Source organism: Pelodiscus sinensis, chromosome 14, assembly GCF_049634645.1.
Source record: "Pelodiscus sinensis isolate JC-2024 chromosome 14, ASM4963464v1, whole genome shotgun sequence".
Taxonomy (NCBI): domain Eukaryota; kingdom Metazoa; phylum Chordata; order Testudines; family Trionychidae; genus Pelodiscus; species Pelodiscus sinensis.
The window spans coordinates 2,993,005-3,010,849 of NC_134724.1; the positions used below are offsets into that span (position 1 = coordinate 2,993,005).

At 47.2% G+C, this 17,845-nt stretch overlaps 1 protein-coding gene across 3 annotated transcripts in view; it reads right to left on the reverse strand.

Moving 5' to 3' along the window:
• Positions 1-3,759: 3,759 nt before the first annotated feature.
• FEM1B (fem-1 homolog B) overlaps positions 3,760-17,845 on the reverse strand; it is a 52,610-nt gene continuing 38,524 nt past the window's right edge. The window contains exons 1-3 of one of the 3 annotated variants that reach the window (XR_012895681.1): positions 12,941-13,690; positions 6,044-7,842; positions 3,760-4,788 (exon numbers count right to left, since the gene is read on the reverse strand). Coding sequence is in view for 2 of the 3 variants with exons in the window: in XM_025189199.2 (XP_025044984.2) it covers positions 6,207-7,842; positions 12,941-13,188 (1,884 nt within the window). In the remaining variant the exon portion in view is untranslated. Of the gene's footprint in view, positions 4,789-5,180; positions 7,843-12,940; positions 13,691-17,845 lie in introns of those variants that run through there. The other 2 variants (XM_025189199.2, XM_075896848.1) reach the window with 2 other exon arrangements.

Below are 17,845 nucleotides of genomic sequence, written 5' to 3' on the forward strand. Positions count from 1 at the left end.
ATAGTCAATGCAACTTGCATCAACTATTATATTCGTCGATAAGGGCATCTCCACCTTTGTAGCCACCCTGGGGGCTGTGGCTACACTTCAAAGGTGAAAGAGCTGCGGGGAGCATGGAGCCAGCAGGGGACTCAAGCAGTCCCCCACTGATCCCATGCACCCCATGGTGTTTCAAAACGTCAGCGCCGCATGGAGCCTGGGGTCAGTGGGGGAGTCCCCCACTGACCCAGGCTCCATGCGGAACTGCCACTTTGAAATGCCATGTGCAACTGGCCACAAGCTACAAGCAGCGTTTCACAGTGGCAGCGCTGTGTGGAGTCCGGGGTCTGGACTTTGTAGCCATCGAGTAGCCTGAGACACAAGTTGGGCACACAGGTCGGGACACTAGCCAACAGATGTTAGGGTGAGCAGCTAAGGACCGCGGGCCTACACTGAGCTGACCCAAAACAAAGAGCCATGGTGGTTGTGAAAGATCAGAGATGTGGATCTGTCCAGCTCCAATGGCGGCTGTGTGGGGGTGGCAAGGAGTCATCTGTTCCTCTCACACACACACCAATGGAAGTCGTCCCAGGTAGCACCCTGCACGCCAAACCCCTGCCCAGTCCCAAGCCCCTCCTACCATCGTAGCTCCCACCTAAACCCCACACCCCAAGGACTTCCCTCCCCCCACAACCTAACATCAGCCCAGACCACGCACCTCCACCTGCTGCCCTGAGTCCACCCCCATATTCCCTTCTTCTTGGCCCCAGCCTGGAGCCCCCTCCTGCACCCCAAACACCTCATCTCCAGCCCCATCCCAGAGCCTGCACTCCCAGCCAAAGGCCTCATCCCCCAACCCTGAGCCCCCCCCCCACACACACACACTCCCAATCCCCACCACAGATCACCCAGGCGCAGAGTGAATTTTGTTATGTGCATCAATAGGAAGCCGACGTGTCACACATCATCTCCCTGTTGGTGCATATAAAATTCATTCCACACCTGCACATAAAACATTAGAGGGAACACTGGACTCAGGCCTTAGCTAAGAGCACAAAAATAGGAGCCGGCCGTGGGTGATAGGGAAGGAATCGTTTGAGTGTCTGCTCTGTTCATTCCCTCTGAAGCACCTGGCATTGGCCACTGGCGGAAGGCAGGACACTGGGACAGAAGGACCATTGGTCTGATCCAGCATGGCCGTTCTTAGAGCAGATTCTCCATGAGGCAAGAGCTGGACTAGTGCTGACAGATTTTGCTCATGTGGGGCTGCAAATTTGTTTTTTTTTTAAACTTCATACAAAGCCAAAACATCAGTTATAGCAAAGCCTCAATGGCAAAACTGGGTAACCCTCTCCATCAAAGGCATCTCCAGCCAGGTCAGCTGCTCTACTGTGAAGTGAAGCGGGCTTGATTCTGCAAGGTGGCGAGAGCTTTCAGATCCCCCTGGAGACTTTAGCTGAAATCAGTTAACACCTCCCATGACCAAGGGCTGCAACCAAAAGGATGGTCTCGTGAACCAAGGAGGACATCAAAAATGAAGAATTCCACTATGGACTTGCTGAGCTAGGCCTTGGCCAAGTCACCGCATGCCCCTTTCCCAAAGCCAGATGATGTCTATCTCATAGAACTGGAAGGGACCTTGACAAATCATGTTGATGAGATACCATGATCTTGGGAACTAATTGACCATTCATTATCAGTGGGAAATAGGTCAATGGATGGATGATAGGAGTTACTATAGAGAATTTTCTGGGTGTCTGGCTGGTGAGTCTCGCCCACATGCTCAGGGTTTAGCTGATCGCCATATTTGGAGTCAGGAAGGAATTTTCCTCCAGGGTAGATTGGCAGAGGCCCTGGAGGTTTTTCGCCTTCCTCTGTAGCATGGGGTACAGATCACAGCTAGAGGATTCTCTGCATCTTGGGGTCTTCAAACAATTTGAAGGCTTCAATATCTGAGATATAGTTGAGAGGATTATTCTAGGAGGGGTGGGTGAGATTCTGTGGCCTGCACTGTGCAGGGGGTCAGACTAGATGATCATAATGGTCCCTCTTGACCTTAAAGTCTATAAGTCATTGAAAGTCCAGTCCACTGCCCTCACAGCAGGACCAAGTACCATCCCTGATAGATTTGCCCCAGATTGCTAAATGACCCCCTCAAAGATTGAACTCACAACCCTGAGTTTAGCAGGCCAATGCTCAAACCACTGAGCTACCCTTCCCCAGTTCACTAAATTCAAAGGCTTTTGGCTCAGACCCTTCAGCAGTGCATCAGGTCCCCAATCAGTACATACGGCTAATAACGCTTACTCGTTTTTACACAGTGCTTGGAGCTATAAACATGCTAAATAGTAGTATTGCTCTCAGATAACGGCGTGTTTGCTCACATACAGAAGTCACGGGCGAAGGACTCTAGAAGAGGATGCCATGGACTCCAAAGTGGAAATTAGCAGAACACAATTGGGGAGCAGAGAACGCTACCTTTCCAACCAGAACATTTGGGGTAATTGTTTTCCTGTTCAACAGGAGAATGAGCTGCGGAGGAGTTTCCTTTAACTAACAATTTCATCTACAGACATCCCAGGCATGGGTTTGTTCCAAGAATGGCTTTATACAGCTATTTCCCCAGAATACACCATGTGGATTATTTTACACATAAATATCCCATCTTGAAGAAAATAGTGCAGAAGGTGGTCTCTCTCAGTTAACAGTACACAAATTGGAACCACTGACTCAGAGCAGTCAGCTATTATCTATCACCTAGCTATTTTGTCAGCAGCATCTCTGTCAGACACACACACACACACCACACACACACACACACACACACACACACACACACACACACAGTTAAAATAGAACCATTGTTCAGGGCTTTTTCTTCCCTAACCACTAGGGTTTCATGAACTCTTTATTCTTACATTAATTATACACATTATAAATGTGTAAAGAGGTACAGCAACGTGTCCAATAACTTATTTGATGTACATGGCACAGTACAGCAAAAAACAGAGGGTTACCCCCCCCCAAACACACACACGCATACACACTCACAGATTCTGCTTATTTTAGTTGGTATCAAAATATATCAGCCACTGATGTTACCACCATACTATAAAGTATCTGGTATTTGTTGGTCACGTTCTCCACCCAGGAAGGTCTTGAGGCTTTATCTATGCTGGGTGTGATCAAGCATGGTGCTGAGAAGCCATTGGCTTCAGAAGCTGGAGGACACTCGTCTCCTCTTGGAATCAATTTCAAACACATTCACTTTCAAAGCAGTCGGCCCTCCGGGAGTTAAAAGCCTCTGGTGGTGTCTAACACCCAAGCTAGAAATCATCTTGATTTTGCTAAGATTTTATTATGGATTATGTGACACTTCAGATCGTGTGCACATTTCAGATGGGCAGAGGAAGACATGCGAAGTACAAAATTACAGGAACACTAACACTTTCCTGCCTATTTTGTGAAAGATTCTGTGATGTGGTATTTGCTTTAAGGTCCTGAGTGACTGAATTTGGCTTTGTCCTCTTTCCTGAACAGCTGAATTGCAACAGGTGGTTTTCACACTACCGTTGAACTTACATGAAATACAATTTTCAAACAATTCTCATTTGAGGATTCTGTTTTCACGCTGGCAGTCTGAAAAGCTGCAAGTTAAAGATGTGATGGGTCTAAAGCTTTTTCCTTTACAAGAGACACACGGCAGTCTATATTTCCAGCACCATACAATCTGAGCAACGTTGTTCTGTTTGGCACTAGCCAAAAATCAGAATCACAAACTAATTTCACATTCAGTGTTTATTTTAATACAAATAGAAACGTGGGTGCCCAGATCTTGCCTGAAGTTCTACTCAGATCTTTTAAAAAAATACAGAACATTATTTCGTCATCCAACAGTTAAAAAGTTGTATTTAAAATAAACTGAACTTTCAGCAGCCTGTCAAAACAAGTATCATTGTAATGCTGCAACCTCTGCCAAGGAGAAGTATCTTCTCAAGTAGCAGCTATTATACAATCAGTTACTTCTCATCAGAAAAGAACATTTCACTTCTGATTTTTTTCAAAAGCCGATTTTGCTGTAAGTTTTTATAATGAATGGAATAAAACTCATGAAAAAATGTAGACTGATTCAGGGAAACAAATTCCATGCTGATTGGAGAGTTGATTCTGATCATCACACTTGAAGGAAGACACCTGGACAAAGGTGACCCTTTAATACAGGAGTCGGCAGCATCCAGCACCGTGCGGTAAGGGGCTCGCAAGATGATTTCCAGCGGCACATGGGAGGGAGTGGAGAAAGCCCTGAGCCTCGCTGTGCGATCGGGGAAAAAGACGGAGCCACAACTGTCTCCACACAGGCATGCGCCCTCCCGCTCCCCCGGCTGGAGGAAAAAGCAGCACACTGGCCCGCTGCCTGCAGGCTTTTCCCGCTGCTCCACTGGCCAGAATCCGGAGACAGAAAGCCTAGGAGCAGCACAGGGGACAAAAGGAGACCAGGCCGCCATCTTGCCCATGAAGGACCTGCCATCTTGCCCATGAAGGACCCGCCACTTCCATGGCCGTGTCCCCGCTGCTCGATGCGCTGATCCACTCCTGCCTCCTGTGTGCTCGCACCTGCCGGAGAGCCCCATGGGGCTGCTGGAGTCCATTATTCAGGAGCTAGCAGGCTGGATCCCGGCCAGCCTGCCCGGACCCGCCGGCCGGGCTCCCTGCGCTCCTGGCAAGGCGTGGCCTCCATTCCGCATTCAGCCCATGAGCCACTAACTTATTCCGTGTGTGGAACAGCGTCTGTCTGCCACCTGGGAGTGACTGTTACAATAAATAAAGCCTGTTATAGACACTGGGGGGGGGGGGGGGGGAGTGAGTGCCGCCCAGACCCTGCACCCCCCACCCCAACTTCCATGCCGAGGCCCTGGACCCCCACCCTGCTCCTGCCCCCACCCCTCTAGCCAGACACCTACCCACACCCTGCTCCTGCCCCCTCCTCCTGGTGAGACACCCTACTCTCAGCCTGCTCCTGCACCTCACCTCCCACCCAGATCCTGCACCCAAGAGAAGGGGGAAACACACACGCAAGCACTGCTCCTCCCCTCCCCACAGGAAAAGCCAGAGCAGAGCCCAGGGCAGGAGACCAAGTGGGGCACGCGGTGGAGAGTGCCCCGTCCCCCTCCCAGGAAAGTGGTGGTACGCCACTTCGGAAACGTTGCCGAGCCCTGTTTTAATGGAAGACTTCTCCGTTAGGAAGATACAGCATTTGAATTCTGGAGTGCAGCGTTAAAAACTGAGTCAAAATGTTGAATGTTATCCACTAACACAACAAAACAATTAAAAGCTATTTGACATGTTAGGGGGCATGAACGAACACACACACACACACACACACACACACACACACACTATTTTCTAGGTATCCAGGCATGATATTTATAAATGGTGACTTGCTGCATTAAAAAGAAATTGATTGATTTAGATGCACTTGGACAGATGTTCAAGTTACAAAAAACAGTGTAAATGAAGAACATGATTATTCAACAATTACTACAACAGCACATTCATACAGTTGAATTTAAACCTGTATTTCCTAATAGAGCATGCCCATATTCTTGCAGCTGTCAATAACTGCTGCTTAAATTTAAAAAAAAAATAGATTTAAAAATGTTACTGAGTGTTTCAGTGTTAACTGAAAGGCATAAAAAGATGGTGAGAGAAGAGCCCTGGGTTGCTCTGTATGCTGGGGACTTAGAAACCAAATACAAGATATGTTCAAATTCTTTTTTCTCCTCCCTTTCCTTTCCTCACCCCAAGATTTTATATCTACAAATTTGCTGCAGAGATAATGCAATGTCATGGCCTTTTTAACAACACGTTTGAGAGTGGCTGTTTAAAGCATTCTCCACTGTAACTCATAACACGTGTCTATTTGAAACAATATTTTGTGCTCGTTCTATTTGGTATTTGTTTTCATTTTGTTTGTTTGTTTGTTTTTTTAAAAAAAGATAATGACGCAATTCATTTTTAATCAAAAAAGAGTCACCAACTTTTCTAGACACCAGACTGTAGTTACCTCCAAGCACTGTGGCTTTTTTCCCCCAAGATTGGTTTGAGGACTGAGGCTGAAGACTGAATGCAAAGAAAACCAAAAGTGGAGAAAACTAATCAATGCACGTGTATTCTATCGTCTGGGACATAAGTCTTTGAGTAGCACCACTTGAAAGATTTGACGTGGCCTAATGAAATTCCACAAACTCTTCCAGAGTTCTGGGGATCTGGTTTTGGTAGCTGATGTTATAGATCCGCACTGCACGGGCAGCCAGGCACTTGAGGGTTAGTTTCATTTGCGTTTTAAGGAGGATTTCAGACACCCCTGTTGTACTTTTATCGAGAGGCGTCTTCTTCTGTTTATTCGTCATGTCTGTATGAGCACCTGCCTCCACCAGACTTATGATAATTGAATGCAAAGTCAAAAAATCACTGATGGGTCTGTTGTACTGGACGATGAGGTGAAGCGCGCTGTTTCCTTCGTTGTCCACAGCATTCACTTCAGCACCACAGTCTAACAGGAGCTTGGTGACAAGGGCATTCGGAAAGCTGCAGACGTCGTTTGTGTGGAAATCATCGACTGGCGTACTGGAGTTGACAGCATGATGCAGCAAGCTAGACCCATCCCGAGTTCTGGGATCGAGATTAATCAAGTTATAAATCTGCTTGTTGATTCGAGACTGCTCCTCTTCGCTGCACTGCGTCTTGGTGGAGATGCATACCAAATACAGGAAGGTAAAAATATTGCATTCGTAGTTGTCCATGGCTGCGTGGATGTCAGTGTCTTGGCTGCTTTTAATCCTGGACATTCCTTGTTCTATTTCCAAGACACTACACCTCAAAACGCTTTCTATGTCCTTGGCTTTAACAGGCTCATTCAAGTGTATCATCTGAGAGAAGACTTGAGCAAACCTCAAGAGATCCTTATGGGTATTCCTATTACCTTTCTGCCTTAAATGCAATGCATGAAGCCACAGTTTGATACACTGCTCAAACTCCATGTTATCTGCATAAACAGCCCCACGATAAATAATAGGATGTGAAACATCTATATTGTCCGAGCCCAAAATTCGTTCACGCACGATAAGGCCTTCCATGTGAAGGGCATCTCTGTCCTGCCTAATAGATTCTAATTCCTGAGGAGTTCTGCATTCAGTTCGGTTTCCATAAGCTTCGATTTGGGGGAGAATCTCTTTCACAATGATGTTCTCGCTGTCTCTATACCTCTCCAGCATTGCTAAATATAAATAGTGGTAAGTCTTCATTATATCATAATTCTCTCTGTCATTTGCAAATGAGGCACCCAAAAGTTCCAGAGCTTCAATTCTACTTTTTCTGTCGCAGTCCGCGTGAGCAAGAAGAAGTTCAACGACATCTGCCTTACAGCTCTCGGCAGCTACTTTTAAAGGAGTCATCCCATGGCCATTCACCATCATTGAAGATTTCCACCTCACCAACTCTCTCACAATCTCTAAATGGCCAGCTTCAGCGGCAAAGTGTAATGCTGTGGCACCGCAATGTGCCTTGGCATTGGGATCGGCATGTTGCTCTAAGAGATACCTCACCACATCTGTGTGGCCCTTGTAGGCTGCGATCATAAGGCAAGTGTTGTCGTACTTGTTGGCAATACTGATGTTAGCATTATTTTCCACCAGGTATTTCACTATGTCCAATCTGCCATCAAAGCATGCAGCCCGCAGGGGAGTTGAATTGGTCACGGTAGTGTGGTTCACATTGGCTCCATGACTGACTAGAAGTTTGACAACTTCAAAGTGGCCGGCTCCTGCTGCACACCAGAGAGCTGTAGCTCCATCAATGACATAACTACAAATGCAAAGACAAAAAACAAGCCATAAAAGTGCTGCTCTTCATAAGAGATGTGAGTAGTCTACAAGAAGCAGGTTACCAATACTCCAAGTTTATAGTCCACCCAAACAGATATTTTACAGCCATCCTATTTTAAAGTGGAAGATATTTATCAGCAGAGCTAAGACATAATAATGCATTTAGCAAGTACACAAATGACCAGCAGAAAAAGAGATTTTTCAAAGCTGTGCCAGGGATTCAACTAGAGGCCTTGCATTAATATTAATGGTATCATTTGTGTTGCTTTGAAAATTTCCCCTCTAATACCCACTCAGGCCCACGAAAAAGAATTAGAAAAAGGAGAATTATTGTCATTTACTCTCATAGTGATAAACCGACATTCAGTAAAGAAAAGAGAATCTACAGATCACAAAGAACAAGGGAAACAAGATTTAGACTTAAAACAAAGAATTCTGATGTAGGAATGTAAAGGTTTAACTGGGTAACTGATAAGCTAACACTTATTGGTTAAACTCTTCATAGAGCTGCCGGGAGCCGCAGCAGCCTCATGACCATGCAGGGCCGGCAGCCCCAGAAGTCCTGGCAGCTCCGACAACAACGTGGGACAGGAACAGCAGCAGCCCCGGGAGCCAAGAAAGGCCACAAGCACTGGGCTCCAGTAGTCCCTCGGAGACGGGAGCCACAGCAATCCCCTGGGAGCCGTAATTAACTATGTAAGAGATAGAAATTCTATCAGTTACACAGTTAATTTTTTTCATCCCTAGTCTGATGTTTTCTCCACTAAGCCACTGGTGTGGCACTGGAATTTGGAAACAGGAGTGTTTATATCGCAGCAACATGGATGCAAACAGTATCTCAGACTTCTCTAAGAAAACCAACCATGGGAAAAGTTCAAACTGAAATAAGAGATTGGTTTGTCGACCTGCTCAGGCATTTTTCCAGAGTTAAAACTATACAATAAAACATGATTTAATAATTATTCTGCATATGGGCAAAAGCAATTTAGTGAGAATACTCATATATATATTTTCACATTCAAGTGCTCAGATGACACCCAACAGAACAAACTCCAGAGTTTTAATCCAAAGACAGTTCTTAGGGCTCGAGTCCGATATCTTTACTCAGCATGAGCAGTTCCTTACTCCACAAACAGCCTCTCTGAAATCAGTGGGGCTACTTTTGTACTAAGATATGAGGAAGGTTTTCATGCCCCAGCCCTATGGCTAAATGTATTGTTCATGAACAGAGAGATGCTTTACAGGTGCTCCGGGAGAGGGGGGAGGGGGACGACACAAAATAAGAAATTAGGGAGTAGACAAGTAGATGCTATGAGCCAATCTTCCTTAATTTGCACCCTGTCAGAAACCAGAAACACCAGCACAAACACCCTAGCACAACTGTGGCAATCAGGCTCACAAGAATGATCAGCGAAACAAGGAGCAGAAAGAGCGAATGTGCCGCACACCTCTACATCCCAGCCCAGATATCCTCATGGAGAGGGGTCGGAGTTCTTCCTTAGCTAACAGACAGGCAGAAAAGGAAATTTAAACAGGTCGTGCGTGCATCAAAATGGCATATCCTTAAACCTATGCCAGGAAGAAGAGAAAGGGCCCTACCATCCCAAAAACAGAGCGTGATGCTGAGAAGAAGACACTCCTCCATCCAACAGCAGAGTGGTGATAGCAGCCCTTCCTAAACAGGAGAAAGAGCCTCCACCTCAAAAACAGGAGAGATATCACAACACACAGTTCCCTCCACCCTCCTCATTCTTGAGGAATTGTTCTTTGGAAAGAATGATTAAAATGAGTGTTCATGGATTCAGCCTCGCACCTTGATGCCACAAGGAGGAATTATTCTTAGTGCCTCTCCTGGGCTGGTAGAGAGACATATAGTAACTACTGGCCATCAGTTGACAGCCAGAAGCAAGTCAGCAGCGGGTACCCACCCATTATGACCTCCCTCTCTCTCTTTCTCTATCTGAAATGAGCTCTTCCTTTCTGTGCAGCTCTTCCTTGCCATAAAGAAAGCAAACCTTTAAAACTTAAGTTTGCTCTTAAGGCAACGTTAGCTTTATTGATATGGTTAAGCAGGAGATTTGGGCCTTTTTTTTTATTTTTAAGAGTCATGTACGTATGTAGCCATGTTGGAACATGTCAGAATAACATTGCAAGAAGAAGGTTTAAGAACAAGGGCGATAACAGAGGAGAAGAAAGGATGGCCCACTTAAGAACACAGAACCAAGACATTCAGGAGAGGTACCAGTGATTGATTACACGTGTTATTCCCAACCTAGTAACATTTCGGCAGATAGCATTTGTGCCATACCAAATCAAAATATTTCTATCTATGCTATGGCTCTAAAAGCTAAGGAACTCAGGCTAAGTCTTCACTGGCACTTTACAGCGCAGTAACCTTTCAAGCTCAGGGGTGTGAACACACACACACGCGCACGTGCTGAGCAGAGCAAGTTACAGTGCTGTAAAGCGCCAGTGTAAGACAGGCTACAATACTACGCTATTAGCTGCTCCCTTCACAGAGGTGGCTTAACAGAGCACTAGGAGATCTCTCCCCCAGAGCTTCTGCCACGGCCACACTTTGAAGCACTGCCAGTTTAATGCCTTGGATTCATTTACAAAGAGGCCTCAGGCAACAGCTGTGTCCACACTACACTAAACAAATCCATTTACGATTTAACATACAACTATTAACTGCCTAAACATGTTTAAATAATCCACTAACAATGGTATCATAACAACTACAATGCTTCCTGATGAGCTCTGAAACTCAGGCTTTAGAATCAGGTAAGGTGGATTTCTATAAACTGGGCAGTTTAGCTGCCAAGAATTTTTAGCTTACTGTTGTGAGAAGGCTCTTCTGCACCTGCAGTTTGCAGTACTTAGCTTCCTGGTGTGCTGATGTAAAGTCCATAACTATCCCAGTCTAAGTCACAGGATTACTCTGTACTCCCAGCTAAGGAAGAGTAAAATGGTAAACAAGATCCAGGAATAATTTTGTGAAACTAAAGCCCATTATACACATTGCCCAGAATGCTCCATAGCTCAAAACTAAACTTTTGTGGACACAGCAATCAGAGCTAAAATAACCTTTTAAAAAATGAATACCACCGTCAAGTAAAATCCAAATAAATGCTATCTTCAAATAATGTTCAGATTAGAAGTAAAACTTCATTAAAATGTAGATATCAAGGAGGCAAAAAAAAAACCTCTCACATGCCTTTAAATGGCTAGAGAGTAGACAAGGTAGAAAGGAATTTGCATTATCACTGGAAGTTTTCAAAATACTTTTAAGACATTTAAACCTCACAAAATCCCTATATAATAAGTTTACAACCAAAAAGGTCCTTTTCCAGACAACTAATTGCACTTGGGCTGAGAAGAGAACTATTCTTATTACTGCAGCTATTGCATGTCGTGCTGTGATCCTGTCTCATCTCAAAAGCTAAGCAGGGCCAATCAGTGGCTGATTGTGAGATCGAGCTGCTGCAGGAAGTGATGGTGGTGATTCAATCCAGGCATTTCTCTTTCCCATGACTCTATGCTGGTTCCCCAGTCTTTGACAGAGGGTGCTGAGCTCCTGCGGAGGTGTCTTGCAAGAGAAGGCAAATTGTCCCTTGGTGACCAGAATGATCCTAAAGCACTTCCTGCAAGAACAGAATTATTAACCGCAGCATCATGGCTAAATCCCAGCTCAGATGATTACACTGTCTCTCCCAAAACTCCCTATGACATGTCAGCTGAACAACATACTTCTCTCTCCTTCCTGTCCTAAACTGTTGTGTGCTGTTGAGCATCCCCTTCAAAGAAGGTTGCATTTAGTATTGGAAAAACAAGGAGTCCTGTGAAACCATAAAAACTAACTGATTTATTTGGGCAAAAGTTTTCGTGGGTAAAGTGATGTCTCCTGTATTGTTGATATAATAGTTTGTAAAAGGTTTTGGAATGAAATGTACCATACAAAACAGTAATACTACTTTGCAGTGTAATTTAGAGAGGCAATACTGTTTACCTTATCTAGAACCAGAGGCATTATACATTGTATCTAGAGCACCTGAAAAGAAGGGTGGCTAGACACAAACATAGCATCCATGTGGCTTTAGCTCTGCAGCCCACACCTACCTCTCAGAGGGAACGTCCTAAAGCTCCACGCGACCCATGGTAGCAGTGATGTCATAGAATAATACATTCTGGTACATCCTGGAATAAACGCTACATGCTCATGAGGAAGCAAAAGCTTTCCCTGGGGAACTGAGAGGTGGGAGCTATGGCTACCCTATTAGATTCTGTATCAGGTAGTTTGAGGATTTTTTTAAACAAAAAATGGCATGCTTTGCTCTTGTGGTTGGGGAAAATAGCCTTTTAAATGTGAACAGAGGGAGTGTACACACAGTACCTGCGGCACTGCTGCTGCTCATAGTTTTCCTAGCCATCAGCAGGGTAGGGGTAAGGTGGAGGACCCTAGTTTGTTTCGCAGCTACTATTCCAAACCGGGCAGGAATTAGGGAGATGCTTACCCAGAAGCTGGGGGGGAGGGGGAAAGCTGCACCAGCCGTGTCAGGCTTGCTGTGCTATGGAGTGGGGAGGCCACTCCAGCCCATCCGGCACATCCTCCTGCCTGCAAGATCCCAGTTAACCAGTTAAACTTAACATTTAACCGGTTAACTTTTTCAACGGAATTTTAGTAGGAAGGTGTCCGCATCCCCGATAATCACACAGAGAGGGTACGTCTACACTAGAAAATTCACAGCAGCACAGCTGCGCCATTTGTCGTGTGGATGCTTCCTACAGCGACGGAAAGGGTTCCACTGAGGTGGTAAATCCATCTCTCTGAGAGGCACTAGCTAGGCCAACAGAAGAATTCTTCCATTGATCAGTGTCTACAATGGGCCCGTAGGTCAACTTAATGACAGCGTGCAATTTTTCACAGACCTCAGGGATGTCGTTCGGACAATCTAGCGTCGCCCGATAGACCAACCCGCGACGCGGTTGGCAAGCGCGTTCGGGAGAGGTTTCGGCTCAGCGGTCATGCCGGCTGTGCCATCCCCCTTTGGGCTCGGGCGGGCGCCCGGCGTACGTACCCGTCGAAGCGGACGGTGCCCGTCTGATGGGTCTGCACCCGGTAATGCTCCAGCAGCAAGCGCACCACCTTGGCGTGGCCGTTGCGGGCAGCGATGATGAGGGGGGTGGAGCGCTGCCCGCCCTGCTGGCTGACGTAGCCCAGCAGGTACCTGATGTCGGTCTCGGAGCGGTTGAGCAGCAGGGCAGCCAGGGTCAGCACGCGCCCCTCGCTCGCCGCCTTGTACACGTAGCCGGCCAGGCTTTCCATGGCCGCCGCCACCTGCGGGCCCGCCAGCCCCCGGGGAGCCGCCTCCTCCGTCCTGCGCCGGGCCCCGGCGGGGGGCACATGCGGGCAGGCCCCGGCCGGCCCGCCCCAAGGGCAGCCTCAGGGCCCCATGCCCCTCAGAGCGCCACTGCCCCCCCAGGGCCGGGGGGCAAGGAGCCCCCCCCCGGAAAGCCGCCCGGGGGGGCGGGTGGGGGAGGGGAGCAGGGGCAGCGGGCCCTGAGGGAAGGCCGGGGGAGGGTTCCCCCCCCTTGCTACGGGTGCCGGGAGGGGCCTGAGCGGCGCGCGGGGCGCCCCTGGCTTCACTCCGCGCGGCCGGAAGGGCCCCGAGTGGCCTCCGAGAGCGCGAGTGACAGGGCCGGGCCCCGCCCCCCTCCAGCTACGGATCCCCGCCGGGGCCAGGCGGCCGCGGCTCCCTCCGCGTGTCCTCGGCCGCTCCCCTCCCCCGCCCGCGCGCCTCCCAGGCCGCCGAGGTGCCGGAAGCAAAGCCGGAAGTGGCCGAGTGCCCTGTGGGATCACGTTCCGACCAGGAAACCGCGACCCGAGCAGAGTCGTTCCGGGAGAGGCGGGGCCCCCTCCAGCTGCTCTGCCCCCTAGCCCGCCCAGGGCAGGGCCATAGCACCCAGGCTGTGCCATGCGGGGCTGTCCCAGTGCCCACAGCACTTGACACCCTCGCCCCCCCGAAAGACCATCCGCCCCCCCAGGCTGCTGAGAGCCCCAAGGGATACAAATAGCCCCCCATGGGACTCAGGGGCCTGCCCTTCGCTCCCCCCCAGCATTGCCAGGCCCCCTATTTGCAGGACACCTTAGAGCCCTGCAGACCCACCGTGCATGGTGGATGCCAATTGTGTATCCCCAGCCCTGCACATGTGCAGATCCCTGCTTTCCATCCGCAGGCATCTGGGGAGGTGGGTGTGGAGAGCCGCCATTCATTTTGGCGGCTGCGGATACCAATTTTGTATCCGTGCAGGGCGCCACACGTTGGGGCTTCTTTTCAGTTACCTTCCATTGGGGGAGCATTTAGGGTTCGGCTGAGGTTGCATTTTCATATGTTGCTCTGCCACCATGAAGGGGTAACAAGCTTTTTGTTTTAAATTAAAACTAAGATTTCCATGTAATCTTTTGCGTGACTGGAGGCGTTGAGGCTTTCGAGGGTAGAGTTGCCAGATGATTTGAACAAAAATACCAGACACACTTGACATAATCTACATTAATCTTATTTTAAAAATACCGAACATGTATATTTTCTCATTTATATGTTCTCAATTTGTTTCCCAAACAGAAAGCTCAAATACTGGACTGTCTGGTTCAAAACTGGACACCTGGCAACCCTATCAAGGAACACCAAACATAGCAGAAGATGGGAACTCTCTTGCACCCCTCATCTAGAGAATCTTCCAGAAATATCAAAATAGACGAGACCTAATTTTTTTAATGTAAAAGTAAATGGGGAATTCTTTTTTTGGTGGGGGGAAGTTTGGGGCCTTATTAATATATCAAAAAAGGGCAAGCGCCTCTTGTGTAAGTCACTTAAAGGTGCCTCCAGGGATCAGGAATACAACAGTGTCCACCAGCAATGAGGTCCCTCCTTCTTGGTTACCATCTGTTGTGGCATTTTTTTCCTATTCTATGCTACTTGCCATGTGTCACTGTCTGGACCATGTGCTGTGCAGGCTTCTTAGGTGAGTAAAATGCAGAACTAAACAAGCTGCATTAATAATAAAAGGAGAATTAAAGAAATTGTGTGGGGTGATATTCTATAACAAGGCTGAACAGCAAGTACAATATTCCTGCCGGAACAGGGAGATACAGAACCACATTGGCTAGGTTTGTGTGTGGTTTATCATTATCTACTATATTACAGAAGTATGTAGCATTTCCATCTAAGATGAGGGCCCCCTGTCATGGGCACACTAGAATCACAATGGGGTCCAATCTTACAAACTCTTATGAACATGCTTAATTTTACTACCGTTAGTAATGGCACTGAAATCAATGGGCTACACATACATGTTTGCAAGATCAGGGCCATAGAGAGGAGCACTAATCCACAAATGTACCATCAAGATAGACAAGACAAACAGAGATGGAGGGAGACCAGAGACAAAATGACTTGCCAAGGTCACACAGCAGGTAAGTAACAGAACTAGAACTCGCATCTAGGACTCTTACTTCCCAGTCCGTGTCCCAGAATGTCTACAGTAGGGCTGCCTTGCCCTCAGCATCTCACAGGACAATGATTCTCTTCCACAAATGCGATAGGTGTCCAAATGCAGAAATGGAATGATAAACTGGACCTACTTTTGAAACTAAAAATCATGCTGAGCAATCGTAACAGGGCAATCAAGGCCCCATATCTGTGGCCAACAAGAGTCCCATTGACTTGGATAGAGATCTGCCCACACTCATTGCTCAGTGAGGGGTCTGGGTAGGGTTGCCAGATGGTTTTAAAAAAGATACCAGACATACCCCACATCTCACCATCTGGCATCTTTGACTTTGCAATGCAAAGGCCATGCTCCTCCGGACACGACTACCTCCTCAAACTGGCCTCTTTTGCTACCTTTTGCTCTTTTAAGTAGCTTGACTGCACTACTATCCCAGGTGATCACACTCTTCAACCATACAACTCCCCCACCCGAAAATGTCACAGTCACTTAGCTTCAGTCAGTATAACAGAAAGTGACCAGGAATCAGAACATCTTCTCTTTCCCGACCTCTCACTGGTAGAAAGGTGGAAACATGTCGCTCCTTTTCTGTACTATAAAAACAACTTTAAAAAAAACCAAGTAGTCCTGTGGCACCTTAGGGACAGTATCATGAGCTTTCGTGGGAAGAACCCACTTCCTCAGATGAGATGAGATGATTGCCCACGAAAGCTCATGATACTCTACATATACTCTTGTTAGTTTCCAAGGTGCCACAAGACTACTCCTTTGTTTGGTTTTTAAGCTGTTTTTAAAGTTACAGATTATCACAGCTACCCCTCTGAGATTCTGTACTATAGAGCTTTGTAGCTATGTGTGTTAATCCATTTGTGTTATCCAGGTCCTATACGGCAAGAACTTAGACTCTCTCTTCCTCATGGGCAGTGGGTAATGTAGGCAAGGGAAGGCCTACACTACCCAATTGCCCGGGAGGGGCTGGGGTCGTGCCGAACGGCAGCCCAGCTTTCCAGCAGCCAGGGAAGGCTGGGGCCATGCCATGTGCCAGCCTAGCTGGAGTTGGGCAGGGCTTGGCTGGGAAATGGGGGGAAAGGTTGTGACGGGGCATGGTTTTGGGGAAGGGGTGGAGCTGTAGCTGCCTTTCCCAGTTGGGCCTTCCCCCACCCACCCATGCTCTCCCTGCTTGTTGTGTAAAAAACCAAAAACTTCCCATTCTTTCTGAGATTCTGCCCAGACAAGCCTGGAATTTCTCCAGTTTCGACTTGTATCTCTGTTTATGGGCATAATGAACTCCCATTAGGATCAGGGGGAATTTGGTTAGTGACTTCAAAATGAGTGAGACTGAGACCCAAGTGTCTGTAGATCTAATTCTGCTCTCCATTACTCCTCATCCACCCACGGCAGCTGCACTAAGGTGGTTTCAATTCAACTAAGGGAAAAACGTAGCCCCCATCTGTTTACTTTTCTTTCACGTACATCTACTAGACTTCCCTACTCTAAAAGCTTTTAAGGGATGTGTCTTCTTGAGACCGGTTATTTGTTATAACTAGCTGACCCTGGAAGTAAAATGATCTACCAATTGTACCAAGGTCTTCTCTGTGCCATTGTTTTAAGGTGGATACAGTAACGGCAAAATGAATAGTTAATTGAAAGTCATGCAACTAGAGCTGCTGCTTTCTGTGGAAACTTCACTACAAGCTGGTCCATCCATTATGTATGGGAGCAATGGCCTAATTCTGCCAAAGGCAATTGCCAAAATAGGTACTGAAGATACAACAGCAAAGTGACACAGTGCGTAGTGTTAAGTTGTTCGGTCACCAAGGATCAGCTTTAACAGGCACATAAACTCGTAAGTTACAATACAGTAATGCTGGCTCATGTTACAGTCGTCCATGCAAACTTCTTGTCTCCCATCGCAAGAATTCCCCTCCATTTGGCTTGCCGGACTATTTAGAGTTGTGCATGCAAGGAGAGAGAAATGCCAAGTCAAAAACATAATCTGTTCCAATGACAGAAATGAAAGGATGATTCTGCGAGAAGCTGAGCCTTTGCTACTCACATGTATCTGACGAAGGGGGTCTTTGCCCACGAAAATGTATGCTCCAATAAATCTGTTAGTCTATAAGATGCCACAGGACTTCTCGTTGTTTATGCAGATTCAGACTAACATGGATACCCCTCTGATACTTAGCAAAATGTATGGGTGGCCTCAGACAATCAAGGTGCAAGTTGAATGCATCAGACCACATGGTTCCTTGTAGAGGCAAATCTCCTAAATTATACTTTTATGTTGCTCAGTAGGTCTCAGAGTACTTTACAAAAGAGAATAAGTGTAATTACGCACAACTGACAGCTTCACTTCTGAGACAGAAGGTCCAATTCACTGCTGCCCTGCACCCAGCCCAGTGGAGAGTGAGTAGAACACACAACTGTTCTGATCTGAGAGCATTTGACACTGGTGTTAGGACTCCACAGAG